The sequence below is a fragment of the Jaculus jaculus genome, chromosome 9 (genome assembly GCF_020740685.1).
Source record: "Jaculus jaculus isolate mJacJac1 chromosome 9, mJacJac1.mat.Y.cur, whole genome shotgun sequence".
Lineage (NCBI taxonomy): Eukaryota > Metazoa > Chordata > Mammalia > Rodentia > Dipodidae > Jaculus > Jaculus jaculus.
This window is the reverse complement of record NC_059110.1, coordinates 38,810,752-38,833,823: the sequence shown is the minus strand read 5'-3', so window position 1 is coordinate 38,833,823 and position 23,072 is coordinate 38,810,752. Positions and strand designations below refer to the sequence as shown.

Here is a 23,072-nt window from a genome sequence, read left to right as displayed (position 1 = left end):
TTAAGATGATTTACAGAAAAGAGCAAGTCACATTTACTTTCTTACCTGAAATAGTTTGGTGCTGGGGTTTCTTATTGAATTTGGTGTTTGTAAGATGTGTTAAGTCTTTATACAGAAATAAGCAGTCTTCAGTGTTTTTACAGCATTCGTTACTATAGAAATTAAACTTCTTTTACTTCTTGTCTTGAAGGATGAAACAAATAAAACAAACTGAAAATACTACAATGAATGGTAAATGATGAAAGATTTATAGTACAAAAAACAGTGTAAAAAGGAAGACAAGTTTAAATATGGTTGTGTAAGAAAGTGATGAAAATAATACAAGAATGAGAATAAGTAAAATGATAGGCTGGAACATCTGGGAAAGTAAATGCAAAGACAAAGAAAAGAAGTAATTAATAATAAATTACAAACCTTGTGTTCATATCAACTCATGTCATACTCATTCAGCTTCAAGAATTCCCCCCACAAGCCTTTATTTGCAAAATCTGAAAGCCCATTATTATAAGCAGTGCGTTCTCTCACCCTGCTAGCTATATTTTTTCTGAAATTTGAAAAGCCACATGCTTTCAATATTTAAAAATCTGCAGTAAGAAATGAAAAAAAGCAATTACTTAACATAATAAATAGAAAAAAAGTAAGGTTCCAAAGTCAAAGAGGTTTCATCATCCAGTACATTTTTACAGCGAAGCTGAGCAGCAAGCAAGGTAAGCAAGGGGTTGCAATTTTCCTAGCTGTGATCTACAGGCAATTAACTTAATGTCATGCTCTGTACGTAAAAAGCCTTTTCAAGACCAGCGTCTTGCGCGTGTTAAAAGCCATGCATGCTGTTGTACTTCGGTGGGTTCTCCAAAGGGATACAGGACAGCAGGCTTGCCATAAGGGACTATACCGCCTGTTTGGTTCACAAATTATTCTTATGTGGTTATCTCTAACAAAATGCATTTTCTTCCAAATGGCCGTCATACCTGGCCAAAGCAGCTGAGTCCAATTCATCCGCGGGGCCTCTACAAGTCAGGATGGAGTAAAGTGCTGGTTTTCCCTGTTCTGGAATAGCCATTACTATTTGACTGAATTAGTGTTGCCTTAACGCTATGACACAACACTCCTCTTTGGGGGTCTTATTATCTCCACTAATGAACAGACCACGATTTTCTCTAGAAATAATGTTACTCATGTTACTTCAACTCGGGTAATGGGGTAGGAAGAATTTAGCTTTGGTAGGCCTCTAGGCATCTCTACAGTACATTCCCACACGATCCAGCAGTATCTATAAGGTTTGTTTATTTAGTAATTTTAAATATCTTAACTCAATTTGGATTTTGGCTCAAAAATGTCAAATCACCACTAGGAGATTCCTGTTCCCAACCTTTATGCAGGTTGTCTTTTAGCAGGGTCATAGTGAAAAATGTTGACCTTCTAAAATAACGCGTATTAAAAAACCCATTAATCTTTCACGGAAAACCTGATGGTGGTGTTAACGTCTCAGAAACGTCCCCTAATGGCACAAGGTGAAAACAGGTGCCTCGCAGGGCTTCAGGCCCCGAGCTGTTGTGCGGAGTGGAAGTTGGGGTGTGGAGACGCCCCACGAGGGACCGCAGCTCGGCGGGCCAGCGTCGCCGTGGCCGTGGCTCGCAAAAGGCAGAACTGTACCTGACTCACGGATATGGGCTCCTCGGCACCGCGGTCGTCGGCGGACTTGGGCACCTCCAGGCGGTCGATGAAGGTCTGCAGCTCCTTGCGGAAGGCCTTCATCTGCGCGTTGATGCGGTAGAGCAGCTCGTGCTCGCGGATGCGGCTGCCGTCGTCCTCCTCGTCCATGAGTCCGAACAGGTCCCCGTTGGCCACGTAGATGCGCGCCTCGGTGATGATGGTGCTCGTGTCGGCGATGAGCCGGTCGATGGTCTTGCCCAGGCGCTCGGCCTCCGAGCGGATGTCCTTCATGTGCTGCCGGTCGGAGAGGCCGCGCGGCCAGGGCGCGGGCGCGGGGTAGAAGGAGCGCGTGGGCGTGAGGCAGCGGATGTTGCGCACCTCCTCCGAGTCGCTCTCGCCGCCGATCGGGCCCTCGCGCTTGCGGTGCGGCGGCCGCGAGTCGTCGTCGCTCTCCTTCTTGCCCGCGTCGCTCTCGGCGTCGCTGTCGCGCGGGCTGCCGCGGATGCCCAGGTGCGAGGCGAGGTCGTAGCGCTGCATGTTGGACATGAGCACGCGGTTCTCGTACTGCAGCTGCATCACCTTGCCGCTGAGCTCGTTGATCTGCAGCCGCGCGGCCTTCAGCTCCTCCAGCAGCGCCTCGCTCTTGGCGCTGTCGTGGTGCTGCCGCGCGCCGTCGTGGCCGCTCGCCTTGAACTTGTACTTGTTGAGCTCGGCCGTGACGCGCTTGTTCTGCTCCTCCAGGTCCGCCACGTTCCTCCGCAGCAGCTCCGTCTCGTCCTCCACCAGCTGCAGGTGCTGCCGCAGCTCCGACAGGGACTCGCTCTGCTCCCGCAGCAGCGGGTTGGCCGAGCCGTTGAAGTCGTCGCCCCGCAGGTCGTCCAGCTCCGCCTTCAGGCCGCGGTTCTCCACCTCCAGTTCCACGATCTTCCTGCCCAGGATGTTGGCCTCTTCCTCCACCAGCCGCAGCCGGAGCTTGAGCTCGGCCTCCCTGGTGCTGGGAGGGCCTCCGGCTTCTCCCTTGGGCAAAGGGCTGTCCAGGTCCCCGTAAAAGGATCTGTACTTCTGCAGCTCGTGTTCGAACCTGTCCTTTTCCTTATCGATCTTGGCCATTTTCTTTCTCATCAAAGCGGCCTCTTCCTTCACAAACTGCAGCTGGCACTTCAGATCTTCGTTGTCCTCCTCGTGTGGGGAAAGATGGGATAACATTTTTTTTATATATAAATGAAGACAACTACTAAGAAAGGACATCAGCAAAATCATCATCTTTTCTTGTCATAATGGCTCACCGAAAACATGTGTATATTTTCTCCTAATCATTTACATAATTTGGCCAATTAAAGACAGAGACGACATCACATTCTGGAAACAAAAAGGAAAAGTACAGGAACAGAGGAAGAATTTGGTCATTACTATTCAGAGGTGATTGTATGTGGGAACTCAGAGGACTGTTTCATGGTCATCGCAACCCTCCTTCTGTTGGTTTACTTTGTGTGTGTACTGGTGCGTGTGCACATGTGTGTGGAGGCCAGAGAACAACTTTTGCTGTCATCCCCAGGAATACCATCTGCCTTTTTGTTTGAGTCTGGATCTCTCATGGGCCAGAAGCTTGCCAGTGAGGTTAGATTGGTGGCCATGAGCCCTAGGGATCCTCCCATCTCCACCTCTTCAGTGATGGAAGTGCAGGTGTGAGCAACTCACAACCACCCCTGGCATTGTACATGGGTTTAGAGGCCAATCTCAGGTCCTCATGCTTGCAAGGCAAGCACTTCACTGACTGCACAATTTCCCCAGTCCCTGGTTCATTTTTCTAATATGGATATGGGCTGAATTCCCTTAATTGTCATAAATATGAAATTAGGCCGGGCATGGTGGCACATGCCTTTAATTCCAGCCTTTGGGAGGCACAGGTAGGAGGATCACTGTGAGTTCAAGGCCACCCTGAGACTACATAGTGCATTTCAGGTCAGCCTGAGCCAGAGCAAGACCCTATTTTGAAAAACCAAAAATAAATAATAAAAATAAATATGAAATTATCTGCTCTAAGGAACACATGGTTAACATTCACACACTCATTGCCATTTAATGAGCATGAGTATGAATCAGATATTGTATTCTTATTTACCAATATGATTTAATTTAATATTCAGGATGAACTTACAAGTAGGTATTAATATCCCTGATTTATAGGTAGGTATTCAGTGACTTGCTGAGAGTTACACAGTAGACAGAAAAAAGTGAAATTTGAATTTAGTTCTCTCTCAAACTAAGACTCTTCTGCCACCTAGCTAGCCCATGTTCCTTATTTCATCATTACTTGAAGGAGAATTGTGTAAAGTCCATTACGTAGGGAAAATCTGACACAAATATTCATACAAGGAGAAACTGGTAGAAATAAGAAGCACTGACACCCATTGAATTGAATGGGGCTGCCTCTGCCTGGTGAGAGACCAATAGAGTGGACATGTAGAAAGTACACTCGTACACACCCCTGAAAGCCGTGCCGTTAACTAAACTGAAAGTACTAAATGAAAAAGTAGAGAAGACTTTTTGTAGAAGCACATTATTATGTCTTAGAGCATGTTTTCCAAGAAGAATTTCTCAAACTTCTCTTTAAGTGTGAGTATGTTCTATAGACTTTGGTTTCCTCATTTCTGTCATCTACTTAGTCTGCCTGTCTATCTGTATCTATCTCTGTCTATGTGTGTCTCTGTCATTTATGCAGAGCTGGGGAGAGAATCCAGTGTCTAGTACATGGTAGGGAAGCTGTCACTGAGTGATCCCCTTCCTCCTTATTTTGAGGTGAATTCTGGTAAAGAAATGAGGGAAGATGATGAGAAAAATGAGCTTATGCCAGAGATGCTCAGTGAGAGACAGCAAACAGCAGTGGTCTTCTGTCCTTTCACCTACCAATGGAAGAAGGGAAGGTTGGAGAGCTGCTAGGTGTACAGAGCTGGAACACCACCTTCATTTTCTCACTATATCCTCATGTCTGTCCTTTGAGAAAATGATATTTTCTCCTCTTTATAGGCAAGAGAGCTGAACATGGGTTAAATACAGATCACTTTGAACTGCCTCTAGAATAGAATCACTAATGAAGGGAAATAGGATGATGGGGTAAAATGAAAGAAATCAGATGTATTAACTTGTAGTTTCCTCTAGAAGTTGTAAAAGAGCAAGGAGGGGCACACAGGGAGCTGTGACGAAAGAATTTTCAGTAGCCTACAGAGAGGATACAAGACTGTTTTACAAGGGCAGACAGGCAGCCCTGCAAGACACTGTGCTGAGACCACATCAAGAGAGAGAGAGAGCAAGGAAATGCTGAAATACTGAGCATCCATCTCAATGGATTTCACTGCCAGTAACAAGGCAGAAGGAACAAAGAGGAACAGGGTTTGGGTAAAGAATAGGTCCTTAGACTTTAAAGATGCTGTCTTTGAAGGACAGCAATGGAGGAAGACTGTGTAAGCACATCTAGCAATAGGCATGAAGAATTTCAGTTTCAAGATCATGGATGTTATATCTTGAGACTTGGCAAGTACCTACTTCTGGAAGGAGGACATAAGAATGAGTCGCTTCAATATGGTTATGGAGGTAACCAAATGAGAAAAGAAGAAAGGCAGACAGGAAGGAAATGCTTAAAGGTTTGGGAGGTCATGTGGACTAATAACTAGAAACAGTGTTTGACTTGACAACATCAAATATGTTTTTGCACAGGCCAAATTATCTTAGAAAGTATAATCAGACGAGACTGATAGAGTCACATGTGTGATAGAAATTCTTTTTTTTTTTTATTACAAAAAGTGTTGGCAGGCAGGTGTGATGGCATGTCTTTAATCCCAGCACTTGGGAGGCACAGGTAGGATCACCATGAGTTCAAGGCTACCCTGAGACCACATAGTGAATTCTAGGTTAGCCTGAGCTAGAGTGAGACCCTACCTCAAAAAAAAAGAAGGAGGAGGAGGAGTTAGCATATTGATATGTGTTGCGGTTTTAATTTAATTTGAACACCAGTGGGTGTGACACAAGCCACGGACTAGAGCAGCACAATACTTAATTGGGCGACATCAAGCAAATAAAAGATAGAGGAATGTCTGATATGAATGTATATGAGCTTGCCAACACAAAGAAATGAAGACAGAAATTGTTTTAAACCTTGGACATATTCTACATGGGACAAAGTCATTTTAAAGGAGGGAATGTAGCAAGGGTATTAGGGGCAAGGAAATTGGTTTACTTATTTAAAAGTAAATATTTTCAGGCTGGAGAGAGATATCAGCAAGGCATTTACCACACAGGCAGAAGATCTGGGTTGGATCCTCAGGCTGCCTGACTGGATTGCATAGCTAAATTGGTGAGCTCTGGGTTCAGTGAGAGACCCTATCTCAAATAAATTGGGGAGTGATAGTAGGAAGATCCTCCAATATTGACCTTTGACCTCCACATGTGCCCACACCCAGGGTACACACACACACACACACACACACACATACACCATATACATACGGTGCTGGCACACACATGCATACTCCATAAACACAAACATGCAAAAATAAAAAAAATTTTTTTTTCAATATTTAAAGTGTGCTAGTTTCTGGTACCTCAATTCTGTATGCAAATGTGCCTTGCATCTTTATCATATAACCTCTTTATAGGCTGCATTTAAAATGGTATAAAAATGTCATACGAAATTGAAAGGAATAATAAGAGCCATGGAGAGTAGCTGGTTCACAGTAATTGAGCAGTAAAATATTTGCTTCTATTTTCTGCTATGAATTGTATGCAAGAAAAATCAGATGATCTGAGATATGAAGCAACACATGATAAAGAAAACCAAAGATGATGAATGACCAGCAAGATGACAGTGGAGCCTTGCTTGAACATAAAAAGCCATTGTTTAATAACAATTTGAGTTAGTACCATAGAAACTGTCTTCCTATATAGTATTCTGCAAGATATAACCCTGACAAAGGGGTGGGGACCTGGAAAGAAGTACCCCATAGAAGGTAGAAAAGGCTTAACCCTAAAATCATGGGCTTTGGCTAGTAAATCTAGGGTCAGAATTGGGTGACCCCCACAGTGAGCTATTGGTAAGGGAGGCCCATGAGGTCCCCAAAAAACAATGCAGGACATTGCCAAAGACTTGGTTACTGACCACAGCTAAAAGTTAAGACCTGATTACTGAAGACAACACAGTCTGCAATCATAGAACATCAAGAAGCCATGCTGGAACTAAGGGAAACCAGTTCCTTCCTGAATAGCACTCATAGCAATGGAAAGTGCTATGGGAACTGCTGAGGGATAATGGTTGCCAGTGGTATGAATAAGCATGGAATCCTGCAAGTTGAAAAATCAACCAGCCACACAAGATAGTGGCACACAGCCTATGCAGGTAACCAACCATTCTTGGGTTGGACATGAGAACTGCTCAGTGAGAAAGAAATCATACTTAGGACTGGGAACCAAGTCAGGACCCCATAGACAGGAATCTCAGACTCCAAAGAGAACCTCTACTGCTCATTGGCTAATAACAGTGAGTATACATATCAAAAAGTCTCTCAAACTGGGCATGCTAGTGCACACCTTTAATCCCAGCACTTGGGAGGCAGAGGTAGGAGGATTGCCATGAGTTCGAGGTCACTCTGAGACTTCATAGTGAATTCCAGGTCAGCCTGGACCAGAATGAGACCCTATCTCAAAAAACAAACAACAACAACAACAACAAAATGTCTCTAAAATAAGTATGCTTACCCTCTAAGCTACTCACTTTTGGTTGGATAATCTGTTTTATCTTACAAATGGCAGAGAGTACTGGGGAGCTCCAGGATTCATTAATACAAGAAAAAAAAAGAAAAGATAGCCAACTGCCTACCACAACACAGGTCACCTCTATCACATCTGCCGGGGCCCAGGAGTCAATGCAGAGAAAATGGTGATGTGAGTACTGCTGTCTCTAAACACATGAAAACCAGTTCCAGAGAGATGGAAATAGACACTGGTCACTCGGATCACATTAAAACAAGTCCAGAGGCTACAGAGAATTCAACACTAAATCAAATTTTTAACCTGCCTACCAAGATTCAGGGAACACTGAAGAAGAGGTGCAGAAAGATTGTAAGAGCCACAGGGTACACAAGAGTAATATGAAACATAGCCCTTGCCCCTGCCCCCAGTGACTATCTGAGGCCTTCACAAGCCCAAGTGAATACCAATATCCCCACTGAGGAGGAGCCTCTGTGGAAATGGGGGTGTGGATGAGGGAAGAGAAGAGTATAACCTGGGGTGGAGAGATGGCTTAGCAGTTAGGTGCTTGCCTGTGAAGCCTAAGGACCCCGGTTTGAGGCTTGATTCCCCAGGACCCACGTTAGCCAGATGCACAAAGGGGCCCATGCATCTGAAGTTTGTTTGCAGTGGCTGGAGGCCCTGACACACCCATTCTCTCTCTCTCTCTCTCCCCGCCCCTCCCTTTCTCTCTGTGTCTGTTACTCTCAAATAAATAAATAAATAAAATGTACAAAAAATTTTTAAAAAGAAAAGTATAACCTTTAAAAAAAATAAAATTTAAGCCGGGCATGGTGGCACACGCCTTTAATCCCAGCACTGGGGAGGCAGAGGTAGGAGGATCTCTGTGAGTATGAGGCCACCCTGAGACTACATAGTGAATTCCAGGTCAACCTGAGCTAGAGTGAGACCCTACCTTGAAAAACAAACAAAAAATAAATAAATAAATTTAATTTTAAAACAAAACCAAAAAGCCATTTCTAGAAGCTAAGTTGTATTCTAATCAATTACATATCTACCTATATCCATTTAATTTATTCAAAAACTCTTCATTATCATCTTTGTTTTTATAGATGAGGAAGCAAAGGCCCAAGAATAAGTAATTTGTCCAAGGTTATACAGCTGTTATAAGCCAAAGTTTCAATTTAGCCTACTATTCTTAATTTCCATGTAATGCTTCTCAGAAAATAAAGTCACTCCGTGGCTAGAGGAAGATGTAATGAATAGATCAAAGGAGATGAGATAAAGGAACTTAACAAAATGTAGAGTCATGAAAAATATAACAGAGTATGAAACTTCCATTGCTGTACTCAATACCATGCTGTAAATTCCCAGTTGTTCAACTTTAGAAAAAAAGACAATAGTAGCCAGGCATGGTAGTGCACACCCTTAATCCCAGCACATAGGAGGCAGAGGTAGGACGATCACCGTGAGTTGTAGGCCACCCTGAGACAACATAGTGAATTTCAGGTCAGCCTGGGCTACAGTGAAACCCTAACTTGAAAAATCAAAAAGAAAAGAAGAAAATAGAGACTTTTTAAAATGTGTACTGAGCATGCCCAGAACACTAGAACATTAAACACAGAAAATGCAAAGCTGAATAAATCTGTTTACAAGATGCTATAAATGGGACAGATTAACTCATAGCACAGATTATAATATGAAGATGGGATGCTTCTAGTGATATGCATATGTGGATCAGTAGTCTTCAGAACAGTAAGTTTATAATTTTATAAAAATGACCCATTTAATAATTCACATCTATCCAAGGTAAGCTTAATCAGTCTCCTAGGATGGGTTTTCAAAGCCTATAGTTCACAGTCTCTGAAAATAAATGTGTTGGAAATGATAGCAAGGAATGTTATGCTACAACAGTACACTTACATGTTTTCCATGAATTTAGTGTCCATGAAATACAAACTAGTAGGCTACATGGAACCTTGCCTTTTATAAGGTACCAGGTACCATGAGAAAGTGATGAAAACCATGATGTTCTTTTACAGAAAGAAGCCCATGTGCACATGATGGAGAGTGTCCATATAGCCAGTTATCTCCGAGAAAAATGAATCCACTGTAACATAGTAAATCAAATGTATCAGAAACTGACTTAAGAATTTAGACTTGGGAATATACAGCATCCAGCTACTAAAGCCAGCCACTAAAGAAAATGTGTTAGATGGTTCATAGCGATGTGAGACTAGTCCCAATGAGGCAGCTAAGTCATAGCCCTGTTAGAACTGGGAGATCAGATTCTAGAAATGTTCTTATGTAAGATGTAAGCATCAGGAAAAAAGAAAACAAATAACAAAAAAACAATTAACTAATACAGAGCAGGGAGAAGCAGCACAAGGGAAAATATAATACTTGAAGATGTTACATTTTAGGGGCTGGGGAGATAGCTCAGTAGGTAAAGGACAGGAGTGATTTTAGACCCACACCTCCCACTTAACAATGCTGGTACGGTGGTATGAAGGGTTGGAGAGGCAGAGACAATAACCCTGCAGTCTACCTAGCCACTTTAGCCAAATTGGTGAGTTCTGGAGTCAATGAGCCACCCTATCTAAAAACGTGATGTACTAATAAAAATAAATAAATAAAATTAAAGACTTACCTGGACTCATTGGAAAGACAGAATTCAGTGGAAGGGAGTAGGGAAGAGGGACGAGGAGGTAATTGGGGGAAGTTATGATCAAAATACATTATATGTATAAAAATTGTCAATAACTAAAGCTAAAAGTATTTTTAAAACACAATATTATAAGCAAAAAGAAACTTACCTGAGTGAATTAAAATGAAAATTGTTTATATGGAACCACAGTTATGATTAAATATACATGCATAGTAACAGTTAAAAAAATAAGGTGAAGAGAGTAAGGAAACTGTCCTCTGGCTTCCACATACACATGCACACATGTGCACACACAGCTGAACACATACAAACACACAAAAACTCTCATGTGCACACCACATACACACAAAAGAAAATTTATGCTTTAAAGAAATGATTGAGATTACTTCTCTCAAATTTTAAATACTTAAATCAGTTTAGTTTTAAAGTTACCCAAAGAAAAAAATAAAGTTATTATCTAAAGAGAAAATTACTAATAATTATAAAACACATATGTACTAGTACTAGATATTCCAACTTTCACATTTACATTTAATATCTAGCTAAGTGTCTTAGAGCAACATGATGTCACTTCTGTCCCAAATATTTCCCCTTATATTTAAAATCTTCATTTGTACCTACTCACCCTAGTATCACAGCTAGTTTTTACTATGGTTGTATTTCCAATGTTCCTTTTTAAAATTATTCTTGTAAGTATACAAAGGAATGGGTTTTATTATGACATTCCATATATACATATCATTGTATTTTGTTCAGAGTCACTCTTCATTTCCTTCTCTTCTCTTTTTACCCTCCCATTGACTCCCTCTTCGTCATGATAATATGTCTTTTGCTATAATGCCCTGTGTGTGTGTGCATAATGTAGATTGTGTGTAAGAGAGAACTCATACAATATTCGTCTTTCTTTCCTATTACCCTCTCTTGTCCAATGTTTTCAACAAGGTTATGCTGAATATATTTATTGTTTTATTTGCTTCACCTCCAGTCACTGGTATAGATATTCATGTCATTCTAGAGTTCTTCAATGGCATCACAAGGCTCTCCCTTCTGTCATCCCTTTCCATAATAAAATATCTTTCTTTATTCTGCCAACACTATAGGAGCACTTATTCTAAAGCCTTTGGTAGTTTTGAGAGAATGAAATTAGCACCCAAGGGACAGTTTTCAAATAAGCAGCACATGCAAAACCATTGACCTGTGGCTGTGGGTTACAATGTAAAACCAATTATGACAGCCATGCTACTTCTGGCTTGATAAGCAAGTGCACTGAATTCTTTATACCACCACCAACTATAAATTGATATGCATAATGAGACTACATTTTGCACAAGTCTATTTGGCCATAATGTCTATAAATGTACCTTACAATGTTGTACACGTGCAGGTGTTTGATGTACTAGTTGACATTTTATTTAGACATACCTCTGTGGGAGTCTGCTGAGCCTTTTTTTCAGATTTTGGCAAATCTTTGCTTCCTCTTCTCTTCAGTGATAACTGAAACAAAACATAGACATGCTTAGTTTGGTAAACGGTAACTTTAGTTGAGTTATAATTTTAATTAAGTTTTGTTCATGAATGTTCTAATGTCATGAAAAAACTTAAGACAAATGAGTTAGTTCATAAAGGAGGGGAAAATGTCCCAAACTGGATAGACTTAGATATATTTTTACTTAAAACTGGTATATATGTATATATCACAGTGAAATGTAGCTAGCAATTAGCTCACTCATTTGAGAAATACAGTAACCCTACCGTGGAAATGTAAAAAAAAAAAAAAAAGCAAACTCCGACAAAATACAGATTGGTGCCTTGGTGCTCATTTCCACTCCTCACCCTAATACACTCAGAATGGTCTGTGTAAATACTAGTTGCCCATACATGCAACTATCTACCAGTACCAACAGATGCTGCACTGGAGATTCATTGATGAATTACTGTTCATACCAGCAAGTGGCTCAAATGAGGCACAGGAGAAAGGGAAGTAAATAACTGCATTGCAGGATGGTTAACTAATTTCTTCAGGTTCTGTGAAGCAAGATTTTTTTTTTAACTTTTTATTGACAAACTCCATACATTCACACAATGTACTCTGATCATAATTCCCTCCAACCATCCTCATTTGTCTGTCACCTGTCTCTTGCTACCTCTCCACCCAGCCCCTTCTTTCCAAGTAGCACCTCTTCTATTTGATGCTATCATTGTTTTTTTGACAGGGCCTTTTTCTAAACGTGGCATCAACTGCATGATAAACATGCCACTTTGCAAATGGTAGAAAAATATTTGCTGAACTGATATGTAAATATAAGACATAGAGTTCTGAAGTCTAAGAGAAGGACGTGGATTGAGAAAGACCATAGAAGTGGGCATAACTTCTCAAAGCAGGATGATTGATGAATTTGTAAAATATTGTAAAACTAAATTCTTTGAATGTTAATTTCTACTCTCTACCCAGTGGTAAACAGAGGCATATGCTCTAGCACAGAGGCAGGGGAAGTATATGGTTGCAACTGCTTTTGCTTACTCTGGAATTGAAACTACAGAGAGAAATGCATAGTTTAGATGGTTATCCACAATCAATTCTCTAAAAACAGTTCTCTGAGCTGCCTGCACAACCTTCTTAAATGTGAAAGTTCTGCAGACTGATCATCATAACCAATGGACATTTGGAAACCACTTGGCAAAAACAATTAAGAATAAAAAATAAAAACAACAACAACAAAAACTTCCATAGTCCAGGTAAAGGCTGCCTACAGGAAACCATAGGTTTGTTTTTAATGAATATCTACTGAATGTTTTTATACTGTACTCACTCAATTATTGTTTGTATCTCACTTCATAAGATACTTGTACTGCAGCAGCAGCAACGCAAGGTGATCACTGCTCTCTGCGGAGCTCCCAGTCTACTCAGCATGGTCTGCTCAGCGTGCAGAGCAACAGGGAGTGAGAGCACTGAGGACGTACAGAGACTGCTCACAAACATGGATGGAGCACAGGTTCATCTTAAACACTACCTCAACTAATTTTTACAGCATCTTGTTTAGCATCATTTGAAAATGCTGAAAGTGAAGCTTAGAAAGGTGAGTAAACTGGGACACAATGGCTCAGCAGTTAAGTCTGATTCCTGTGCAAGCATAAGGGCCTGAGATGACCCAAATTCTTCAAAATCCATATAAAACAGTTGGGTGTGATCACACATGACTGTCACCCTAGTCCCGTGAGGAACAGAGACTTGAGAATCTTTGGGGCTTGTGAACAGCAAGCTCTAGAATCATTAAGAGACTCAATCATTGGAAGAAAAATAAATTGGAAAAAAATGGGCATTGAGTGATGGAGGGGGATACCTGCTGTTCTCTTCAAGCTACCAAAGGCAAGTACATGGGACATGTGGATAACACACACACACACACACACACACACACACACACACACTATGTACATGCACAAAAAGGATAAGTAAATGTTTTAAAGCAATGTTTTTCAAAATATATTTACTACAATAGAATTATTTATTATCACTGAAAAGTTGTTAGAAAAGGCAGATTCTTTGGACTCATCCCAATGAATCAGAAACTCTGAAGATGGCAGCCTGTGATCCACTTTTTACCAAGTGCTGTAGTTTCTTTCCTTCTTTCTTGGTCTTTTTGATCAGACAAGTTTTCACCGTGTAGCTCAGGCTGGTCAGGAACTAACCATCCTCCTGCTTCAGCCTGCTAAGTGCTGGAAGTATATGCATGAGCAACAAACTTTGTCTTTGTAGGGGATCATTATGCTCAAGTCAGCCCTGGTGTAAAATTAGTACTTTACTACTGATGAGAGGCAGAATCAAACCTCGATTCAAGTCCTGGTTATGGTTCTGCAATGTCCAAAATGAAGTAACATCGCATGTTCCACCTGGAGTATGAGTAGGCTATGGTAGATGGAAAGAAATAAAAAAGTGTTTATATGGGGGGGAATAACAAAGATTCCATGGTTTAAAAAAAAAAAAAAGAATCAAGTCTGAGAAAACAGAAATCCATTGTGGGTGTGCTAGACTGAAAAGATGGTATGAGATTTGCTGGTGACCAGGAATAAAGATGTGGAATAAAACTTGGTTGTTAGCTCATCCAGGTAATAGTATTCCTTTAAGGTTAATTAGGAGCAGTGACAGGCTTTAAGAAAGGATTGTCATTAGACCATCTTAGTTCATCAATACAAGGACACACAGACGGCAGTCTAAACGCAGGGGTTAGGGGGCACAGGATGTTCTAGCTCAGAAAATGCTTTTTGTTCTTTGTGTTGTAACCAGTTTAACAATACCTGATGAACTCTAAGCATTGTATAGTAAACAAATATGATCAAAAAAGCTTGGCTTTCTCCAATGAGCTCTTTGTGCTGACAAAACTATGGATGAATCTAGAACAGTAAGCAGAATTAGATAAGGGCAGTAAATAAAAAACTAACAAAAATCCAAGCTACATGAAAGAAGCTATTACTTCAGATCTTGAGAAGGAGAGAAAAATCATCTAAGGGGGTTGAAATTTGAAAGATTTTGCAAAATCTTAACAGTATAAAATGAGTAAGTAGCAGGAGGAAAGACACAGAGAAACGAGTGAACTTAATAGTTGTCTTAACTTGTGAGCAGAAATCTCAGAGCTGGTCCCTGAAGACAAGGAGTAAAAGCAGACCCTGCAAAGACCAAAGTCAGCTTTAGGGACACAGAAATGTACACTTGGGGATCTGGGGTGATAACTCAGTGGATAAAATGCTAGCCTTCAAGCCTGAGTACCTGAGTTTGATCCTTAGACCCCCCACTTAAAAGCTAGTGGCAGTGGCAGACTTCTGTTATCCCAGCACTCAAACAGAGAGAGATGGGAGAGGTGGAGAGAGGAGATCTTCCCGGAAGTGTTTGCAGAGCACAGCAAAAGGAACAATTCTAGAAAGAGTTTGTTGGCAATGGCAAAAGAACCTGGTTTGTGTCCATTCACTCTCTCTCTCGTTCTCTCTCCACAGATAAATAAATAAATAAATAAATAAATAAATAAATAAATAAATAAATAAATATTTTTAAAGAACAAAACCCAGTCTCAAATGAGGAGGAACAGCCATAACAGACAAAAACATTATCTTCTGGCCTCTACACGCAGGTCCTGGCACATGTGAGCCCATAGTCACACACATACACAATCAGACACACACACACACACACACACACACACTAAATAAATAAAATAATAGAAATATACAATTTGTCCTGTACATGTGTTAAAATGAGACCTACAAATTAATACAAGAGAAATGGTAAAATTAGGACATTCTTCACTAAGATGCATTTTCTATTTTGCTTTCATTAACTATCATTTAAGTGGGGTATTAACTGAAGCTCCGTTAAAATAAAAGAAAAAGCTCTCCCCTGGAGTAAAGGTAAAGGTACTAGTATTCGAGGAGTATTAGTACTTTTAAGCATCACATTACAATTTTCAATAAATATTTGCATGTCTCTTCATATTCCAGTGGGTTTTTATTCACTTGCAGACTTCCATGAGAAGGGTAGAGAAAGCCAGAGCAGCAACGCCCACCCAAACAGCCCCTTCCTAAAGGTCGGATGTGCCTTATCCCCATCTTGGCATCAGCAGTGTCATGATCCACTCAATCTCAAAGTTTCTATGGGGGAGCAATTTGGAAGGTGAGAATAAAATCTTGGTGAGAGCAGATGATTCTCCAAGAAGTTTATTAGCAAATATTTCTTGTCTACTTCTTAATTCTTTGCATTCCCAGCTTCAGCTTGTCTGAAAGAGACTGCTGTTCTTTTTTTCCCCACACAAAGGCCAGGAATTAGAGAGCTTTGCCAGTAATGATGTGTGCACAGCAATTCTATATAACAAGTTGTTTGTGTTCTAAAAGTGTTAGGAAATTGGCTTTCTCAACTGAAACTTGGTCTGTTTTTTTTATCTTTTTTACTTTGTTTTGTTTTTATGAGACATCATGTTGTTTTGTAACCCTGGCTTGGCTGATGCTTGCTATCCATTTCAATTGCTATTGACTCACAACAATCCCCCTGCCTCAGCATGCTGAGGGTTGGGATTGCTAATGTGCACTACCATACCAGGCCTTGTTCCACTTCTTTATATCTGTATCATTTTAGCAGTTAAAACAACAGAATAACCTGACTAATGTGCCACCAAAAGACATTTTATGTATCAACACTATTAAAGAGATTCATTTGTGTGGTGATTAAACCAATAATTAGCTATATTAATGTATAGGGTTTTATTAAGTAATAAATATGTGGCATGCACTTTTATAAGCACTTTACATATATCCACTCATTTAATCTGAGACTCATTTAATTTATGAGTTTGACATCATTCACACAAGGGACGAACTACTCAGCTGGAAAATGTTAGAACTGTCATCAAGTTACCCATGTTCAAAGCTCTCCGTATGAATTACATCTTATTGTAACTCCAAAGGAAGAAAAGTACAATATAGCCAACAGCTTTATTATTTGTGAGCATATCCTTTTCTATGCTGTCAGAGCATGGCTGCATGGGTGTGGGGAACTACGTCACTTATCTTACACATAGAGAATGTGTCTTTGTATTTTCTACATAGGCCCTGGCAAAAGTGATATACAACTGGTCCTTATAATCTGGAATAATTTCAACTTTAGGAGGGAGGTCCAGGAATACCCCACTGAAAGCTAGAGTGAAACTAAAAGAGGTAGGACCTCTGTCTTAATGAGATCTTGGAAGCCAGGCTTGGTGGTGCTAATGAGTATTTGGGAGATGGAGGCAAGAGAAGATCATGAATTCAAACCCCAAACTAGCCTATGTAGCAAGTTGAAGGCCAGCCTAGGCTACAAGACAGCCTGTCTCAAAACATTGGGTCAGGTCTTTACAGGGCACAGGAGGGACCCTTGTCCCTAGAACTCGTCCTCCTCTTCTTCAATGACATTCTTAACACTTGAGTAGAAATCCTGGCAGAGGGAGGATAGGTGAGGGCATTCTGCTCAGAGATTCTGCTCAGTAACACATTGTCCATTGTCTCTCTTGAAGGGTGAGATAGGATCACAAGCTTGACACTAAGGGATGTCTTTTGGGTAGAGGTGGATGTGGGTGAAGGAGAGGCAGAGACAGGGTGAGCTGTCCAGGCAAATCTCCCAGTGTTTTTCATCTGCTCACAGTCAGAGTTATGCTTTACTAGACACAGGACCTTGATTCTACCAGGAATCTATCCCAAGAATATTGGCAAAGCTTGTTTTATTTGTAAATAGGATCTCAATCTTTAGCTCAGGCTGGAGCAGAACTCATCCTATAACTCAAGGTGGCCTCAAAATCATGGTGTTCCACTTGCATCAGCTTCCTGAGTGCTGGGATTACAGGTGTGAGCCTTAATGCTCAGCTTGACCAGGCTTTTTACAACACAGTCTCAACAATGTATTCTTTTTCTCCCCTTTGCCAATATTTTGACTTCAAAAAAATTTAAGGGCTGGAGGGGTTGCTTAGCAGTTAAGGTGCTTGCTTACAAAGTCTGACAGCCTGGGCTCAACTCCCCAATTCCCACATAAAGCCAGATGCACAAAGTGAGACCCTGCCTCAAAAAGCTAAGAAAATGGGGAAGGATATACACATGTGAACATACACCTTCTTCCATCATGAGAACAGCTCAAGGTGACACTCAAGGCCTTGTAAACAAGCACCTTAACTGCTGAGCCACTGCTCCAGCTCATATTGTTCTTCCTAAAGAAAATTTACCTTGTTGACATTGTTACTCAGATTGACAGAATTCTAGGTTAATATTAGGATGAAGCCATCATTTATTTCCTATAAATATGTCCCTGAAAGCAAAGATAAAAATGAATATTCGGTCTTACTAGAAACAAATCATGAAGCGTTTACCACAAAATAAGAAAATTCTCACTGAAAGCAGTTTGTGGAAGTCAAACAAGAGACATGATTTATGTAATATATTCTGAATAGATGATATGTGTAGACCAACCAAAACTAGGCATCCTTATTTCTTGAAAAGTTAAATATAAATTTGTCATATCATCCAGCATTTCCACTCCTAGGTATACATCCAGGAAAAACAAAAATATATTCATAAAGGACTTGCATCAGAAATATTTTAGAAGTATTACTCATAAGAGCCCCAAACTCTAAGCAATCCAAAATGTCTGTCTACCAGTTATATATAAAGCATGCTACGTATGCAATGAAATATTATGTGGCAATAAGAAGAATAATCTACAGATCAATAATGTAACACAGATGAACCTGAACATACTGTGCTAAGACAAAGAAGACAAACAGAAGAAATCACATATAATACAAACGCCTTTACGTGAAATGTCTAGAAAAGACACACCTGTTGATATTGGAAATAGATTAGTGTTTGTCTTGTATAATGGGAGGAAGGGAAGGAGTGGGTATTAATAGTTGGAGAACATGAGAAATCTTACTGAAGTAATGAAAATGTGCTCAAACTGACTTATTATTATAATTAAAGAACTTGGGAAATTTTTATCCAAACCGTATGGTTGGAATGGGTTAATTCTACAATGAAACATAAACCTATGAGATTATTTAAGAAGTAGAAACTGGGCTGGAGAGATTGCTTAGTGGTTGGGGCGCTTGCCTATGAAGCCTAAGGACCCATGTTCAACTCTCCAGATCCCATGTAAGTCAGATGCACAAAGGTGAGGCAAGCACAAGATTGCATATGCCCACTAGGTGGCACAAACATCTGGTGTTCAATTTCAGTGGCTGATGCCCTGGCACACCAATTCTTTCTCTGTCTCTCTCTCTCTTTCTTGCTTTCTCTAAAATACAATGAAAGTAAAAAAATATAAAAAGTAGCAACTAAGGAGCTGAACTTTTGCATCTGATGATTTTCGCAGCATATGCACACATGTCATACATGTTCACACATCATATATCTGGGTAAGTGGTCTGGCCCATTTGCAACAAGCAGCTTTCTGGTTACGTCAATGCCAGCACAACTTGATGCTATACAGGAAAGAGCTAAAAGGCCAACTGAGCAGTGAATCATGAGATATACTTTTCCTTATGCATGGCTTTACATGTAGACGCATAAGTGGAAAAAAGAAAACTTTGAGAACACCCATGTTAGGTTTATTGCTTTGCATATTTTAAGGTTAGTCAAAGAGTAACTACAGTTGGTTTGAAGTTTTTCTGAGATAAACATGTTCCTGAACTGCAGGGTCCTTTAGTGTTCAGTATTACACCATTTTATTTCAAACAGACCACAGTTAGATTAATGGAGAGCACCAGCAAGCTATTCTACATCTCCAGAGCAAAGAGTGAGCCAATAATAAGAATTTTAGACATTCATTGATATTCTCAAAACATAAATGGGAAAAAAGCAGGGAAAATATATTAGGTTAAGATAATTCAAGGAGGAAAAAGTCTTTTCAGCAAGTATTGCTGGGGAAATTGGAGAAACACATGCAAAAAAGGAATACTTGGATCCCTCTTAATAGAATACCCAAAATTTGATGAGAAATGAATAGTACATCTAAATATATAAGCTAAAATCACAAAAATATTAGAATAAAATAGTGGGCTAAATATTTATGTAGATCAGAAAAAGAATTTTTTTAGATATGATACCAGTGGTATAAGCAATACAAGGAAACAAATGTACCAAGAGCCAGGCATGGTTGTACATGGTTATAAGTTCCAGACTTAGTAGGCTGAAGCAGGACTATCAAGAGTTCAAGGTCAGCCTGGTATACTTAACAAGAAAGAATAAAATTTGAAATTAAAGTTGAAAAATGCATAATTTGGACTTTCACATTTTTCAATTTATACTTAAAAATATAATACCCTATCATCTTAGCCCAGTTACAATGGACATTATCAAAATAACACAAAAGGTTAGGGAGATGGCTCAGTAGTTATAAGCACTTGTCCTGAGACCTATCTACAGGAATTAGTGTCTCCACCACCCACAAAAAGCAGGAACAACAGTGGTGCACATGCCTGCAATCCCAGTGCACCTACAGGAACAGGAGATGGAATCAGGAGAAACCTAAAGCTTGCAGACCAACTCATCTGGCCATCCCTATGGCAAACAAGAGAGGCCCTGTTTTAAGTAATGTGAATGGCAGAGATCAACATTCTGAGGTTGCTCTCTGACCTCCACATATGCACCATGTCATGTGCATGCCTACATACACTATATATATGTACATACATACACCAATAAAAAGTGAGAAAAATAAAATATTGGGGCTGGAGATGGAGAGAGGGCTTAGTAGTTAAGGCACCTGCATGCAAAGTCAAAGGATCCAGGTTCTGTTTCCCCAGACTCACGTAAACCAGATGCACAAGGTGGCACATATGTCTGGAGCTCATTTGCAGTGGGTGGAGGCCCTGGTACATCCATTCTCTCTCTCTCTTTGATTGTCTCACTCTCTCTGTCTCTCCCACTCCCTCTTTCTATCTCTTAAAATAAGTAAATAAATACATAAAACAGTTTTTTTAAAAAAATAATGCAATCTGGCAAGGATGAACAGAAAAGTAAACTCTTACATACAGGTACTGAAAAATAGTGGGGAATTGCTAAAAACTAACTGAATAAAGCTACTACTATATGATATAGTAATCCCTCTGTTCAGTATAGATCTAAAGGGGAAAAAAAAAACATTACTTTAAAGACATACCTGCACACCCATATTTATTGTAGTGATATCCATGACAAATAAAATATCTAAATGAATGGCTAAAATGTTAGCTATATATTCACTGAATTAGTAACTTTTGCTTCACTGTGGGGAAATATTTGACATAGACAACTTAGGGTACAAAGATGTTTGCTCATGGTTTTAGGGGTTTCAGTCCATCTTGGAATGGGAGGTATGGCAGAGCAAAGGCATATTATGAAGGCATCATGGCAAGATAAGGTCTCCATGGACATAGACCTATGACTTGCTTTTTCCAACAGGATCAGTCTGCCACAATTTCACCAAATCCCACCACTCAGGAAGCTGACACAGGAGGACTGTCTTAAAATCATGGTCAGCCTGGATATTAGTGTGAGTTCTAATCCATTCTGGGTTATAGAGTAAAATTAGGTTGTATAACTAATGCAAATGAATTTATGGCATGTAAATTACAGCTCTGTGAAGTTACTAAACTGAGTTTCACTAAGCTGATTTTTAAATTAGCAAAAGGGAAAGGACAAGAACAAAACCAAAAAATCCCTCTGAAAACTATTTATTACCAGTTGTCATAATTATAGGCAAGTAAATGGAGTAAGTTGGTCTCCCACATCTTTATATAAATAAAGTAAAGATTATTTTCACTGATTTAAATAACTATTTATTATGAAAAACAGAAGACAGGGCTGGAGAGATGACTTAGCAGTAAAGGCGCTTGTCTGCAAAGCCAAAGGATCCTGGTCGGAGTCTCCAGGACCCATGTAAGCCAGATGTACAAGGGAGCGCATGCATCTGGAGTTCATTTGCAGTGGCTGAATGCCCTGGTACATCCAATCTCTCTCCCCCACTTCTCTCCCTCAAATAAATAAGTAAAATATATTTTAAAAAACACAGAAGACAGCTTTAAAACATGGTATTCTTTTTTAGTTTGTTCGTTTTTTATTTTATGAAGATCTCACTCTAGTCCAAGACCTGAACTCACTCTGCAGGCCAGGTTGACCTTGAGCTCACAATAATCCTCCTACCTCAGCCTCCTGAGTGCTGGGATTAAAAACATGTGCCACAAAATCTGGCATAACATGGTATTCACATATAAGGTTAAAAAAAAGATGGCGTCTGAGCTAAAGGGGTCATAAGAGGAGATTAAGCTAAGAACACTAGGTTACTTCTGGATATAAAATTCAGTGCAGGAATTAAAATTAAATAGGAATTCAATTAAAAAGAATTGATGTGACAAAATAAATTAATTCAGGGTGATATTAAAATCCTGAGAAATTATCCAATGAGAAAGAGAACAGCGATAAAAGTGAAAGGTTGAGAAGCTAGCAGTAAAACATGAATAAATAGGGCTAGAGAGATGGCTTAGTAGTTAAAGCACTTGTCAGAAAAGCCAAAGAACCCAAGTTCCATTCCCCAGTACCCACATAAGCCAGATGTACCAGGTGGTGCATGCGTCTGGAATTCATTTGCAGTGGCTGGAGTCCCTGACATACCCATTCTCATTCTCTCTCTCTAAATATATAAATAATAAAATATTTTTTAAAAATGAATAAATAAATGAAGGAAATGTAAAGAAAAATTAGAACATGTGATTATCAAGCATAACACAAGAAGGCTTTTCATATTGGAGTAAATGTCTTCAAATGAAAGGGCTTACATTAAAGAAAGAATATTGCCTATACCTGGCCAGGTATTAATCCCTGAACTAGTTAGTCTCAGTTACCTACCCAGATCCATCCTTACTCTGACCTGCTGTGCTCCAGGAAGCTTACCCAATAGTGTTCCCTGGAAGCCAGAAAGAGTAGGGAGGAGAACAGGGTTTGCTTAGGCTCAGTCCTAGCTGGGATTGACAACAAAAGGCACAGGTACCGGAATGCTGAGGTATGGAACTTGAAGTTGAGTCAGGATATTCCTCCTCACGCCCCCACTTTATCACATCACATATAAGGCAATGGTGAAGCCCTCAGCCCAGGCAATGGATCCACTAGGTAGACCTACTCTCCTGCCCAGTTTGTGCCAACCTCTGTAGCACTACTTCCTCAGCACTGTCTCTAGTTGTGGTAAAGGTTTCCAGTGTACCAGGTCTTCTGTGAATGTCATCAGCCCTGGTTTGTTTCTTAATCCTGCTCATACCACTGAACCATCTTAGGTGAACTCTCTTTCCTACTAGGGGTTTAGATTTACACAAAGGGTAAAAAAGAATAGTTTTAGGTATGTAGATAGAACATAAGTTTTGACCTACAAATGAATCAGTCATATTGCCTCATTCTCATATGTTCACAACAAAACCTGAGAGCTAACAGAACAGAATAGAAAATGAGAGAGGAAACTTGTTTTCAACTCAATAAT

General features: G+C 40.0%; 2 protein-coding genes across 6 annotated transcripts in view; both read right to left on the bottom strand.

Moving 5' to 3' along the window:
* Kiaa0408 (KIAA0408 ortholog) overlaps positions 1-181 on the bottom strand; it is a 34,693-nt gene extending 34,512 nt beyond the window's left edge. For 2 of the 3 annotated variants that reach the window (XM_045158306.1, XM_045158307.1), the window contains exon 1: positions 46-181. The gene's annotated coding sequence lies outside the window, so the exon portion shown is untranslated. The remainder of the gene's footprint in view (positions 1-45) is intronic. The other variant, XM_045158309.1, reaches the window with a different exon arrangement.
* Soga3 (SOGA family member 3) overlaps positions 1-23,072 on the bottom strand; it is a 56,442-nt gene that overhangs the window by 8,566 nt on the left and 24,804 nt on the right. For 2 of the 3 annotated variants that reach the window (XM_004651223.2, XM_045158304.1), the window contains exons 5-7: positions 11,483-11,554; positions 1,654-2,832; positions 46-358 (exon numbers count right to left, since the gene is read on the bottom strand). In XM_004651223.2, the coding sequence (XP_004651280.2) occupies positions 248-358; positions 1,654-2,832; positions 11,483-11,554 (1,362 nt within the window). In that variant the 3' untranslated portion in view covers positions 46-247. The remainder of the gene's footprint in view (positions 1-45; positions 359-1,653; positions 2,833-11,482; positions 11,555-23,072) is intronic. The other variant, XM_045158305.1, reaches the window with a different exon arrangement.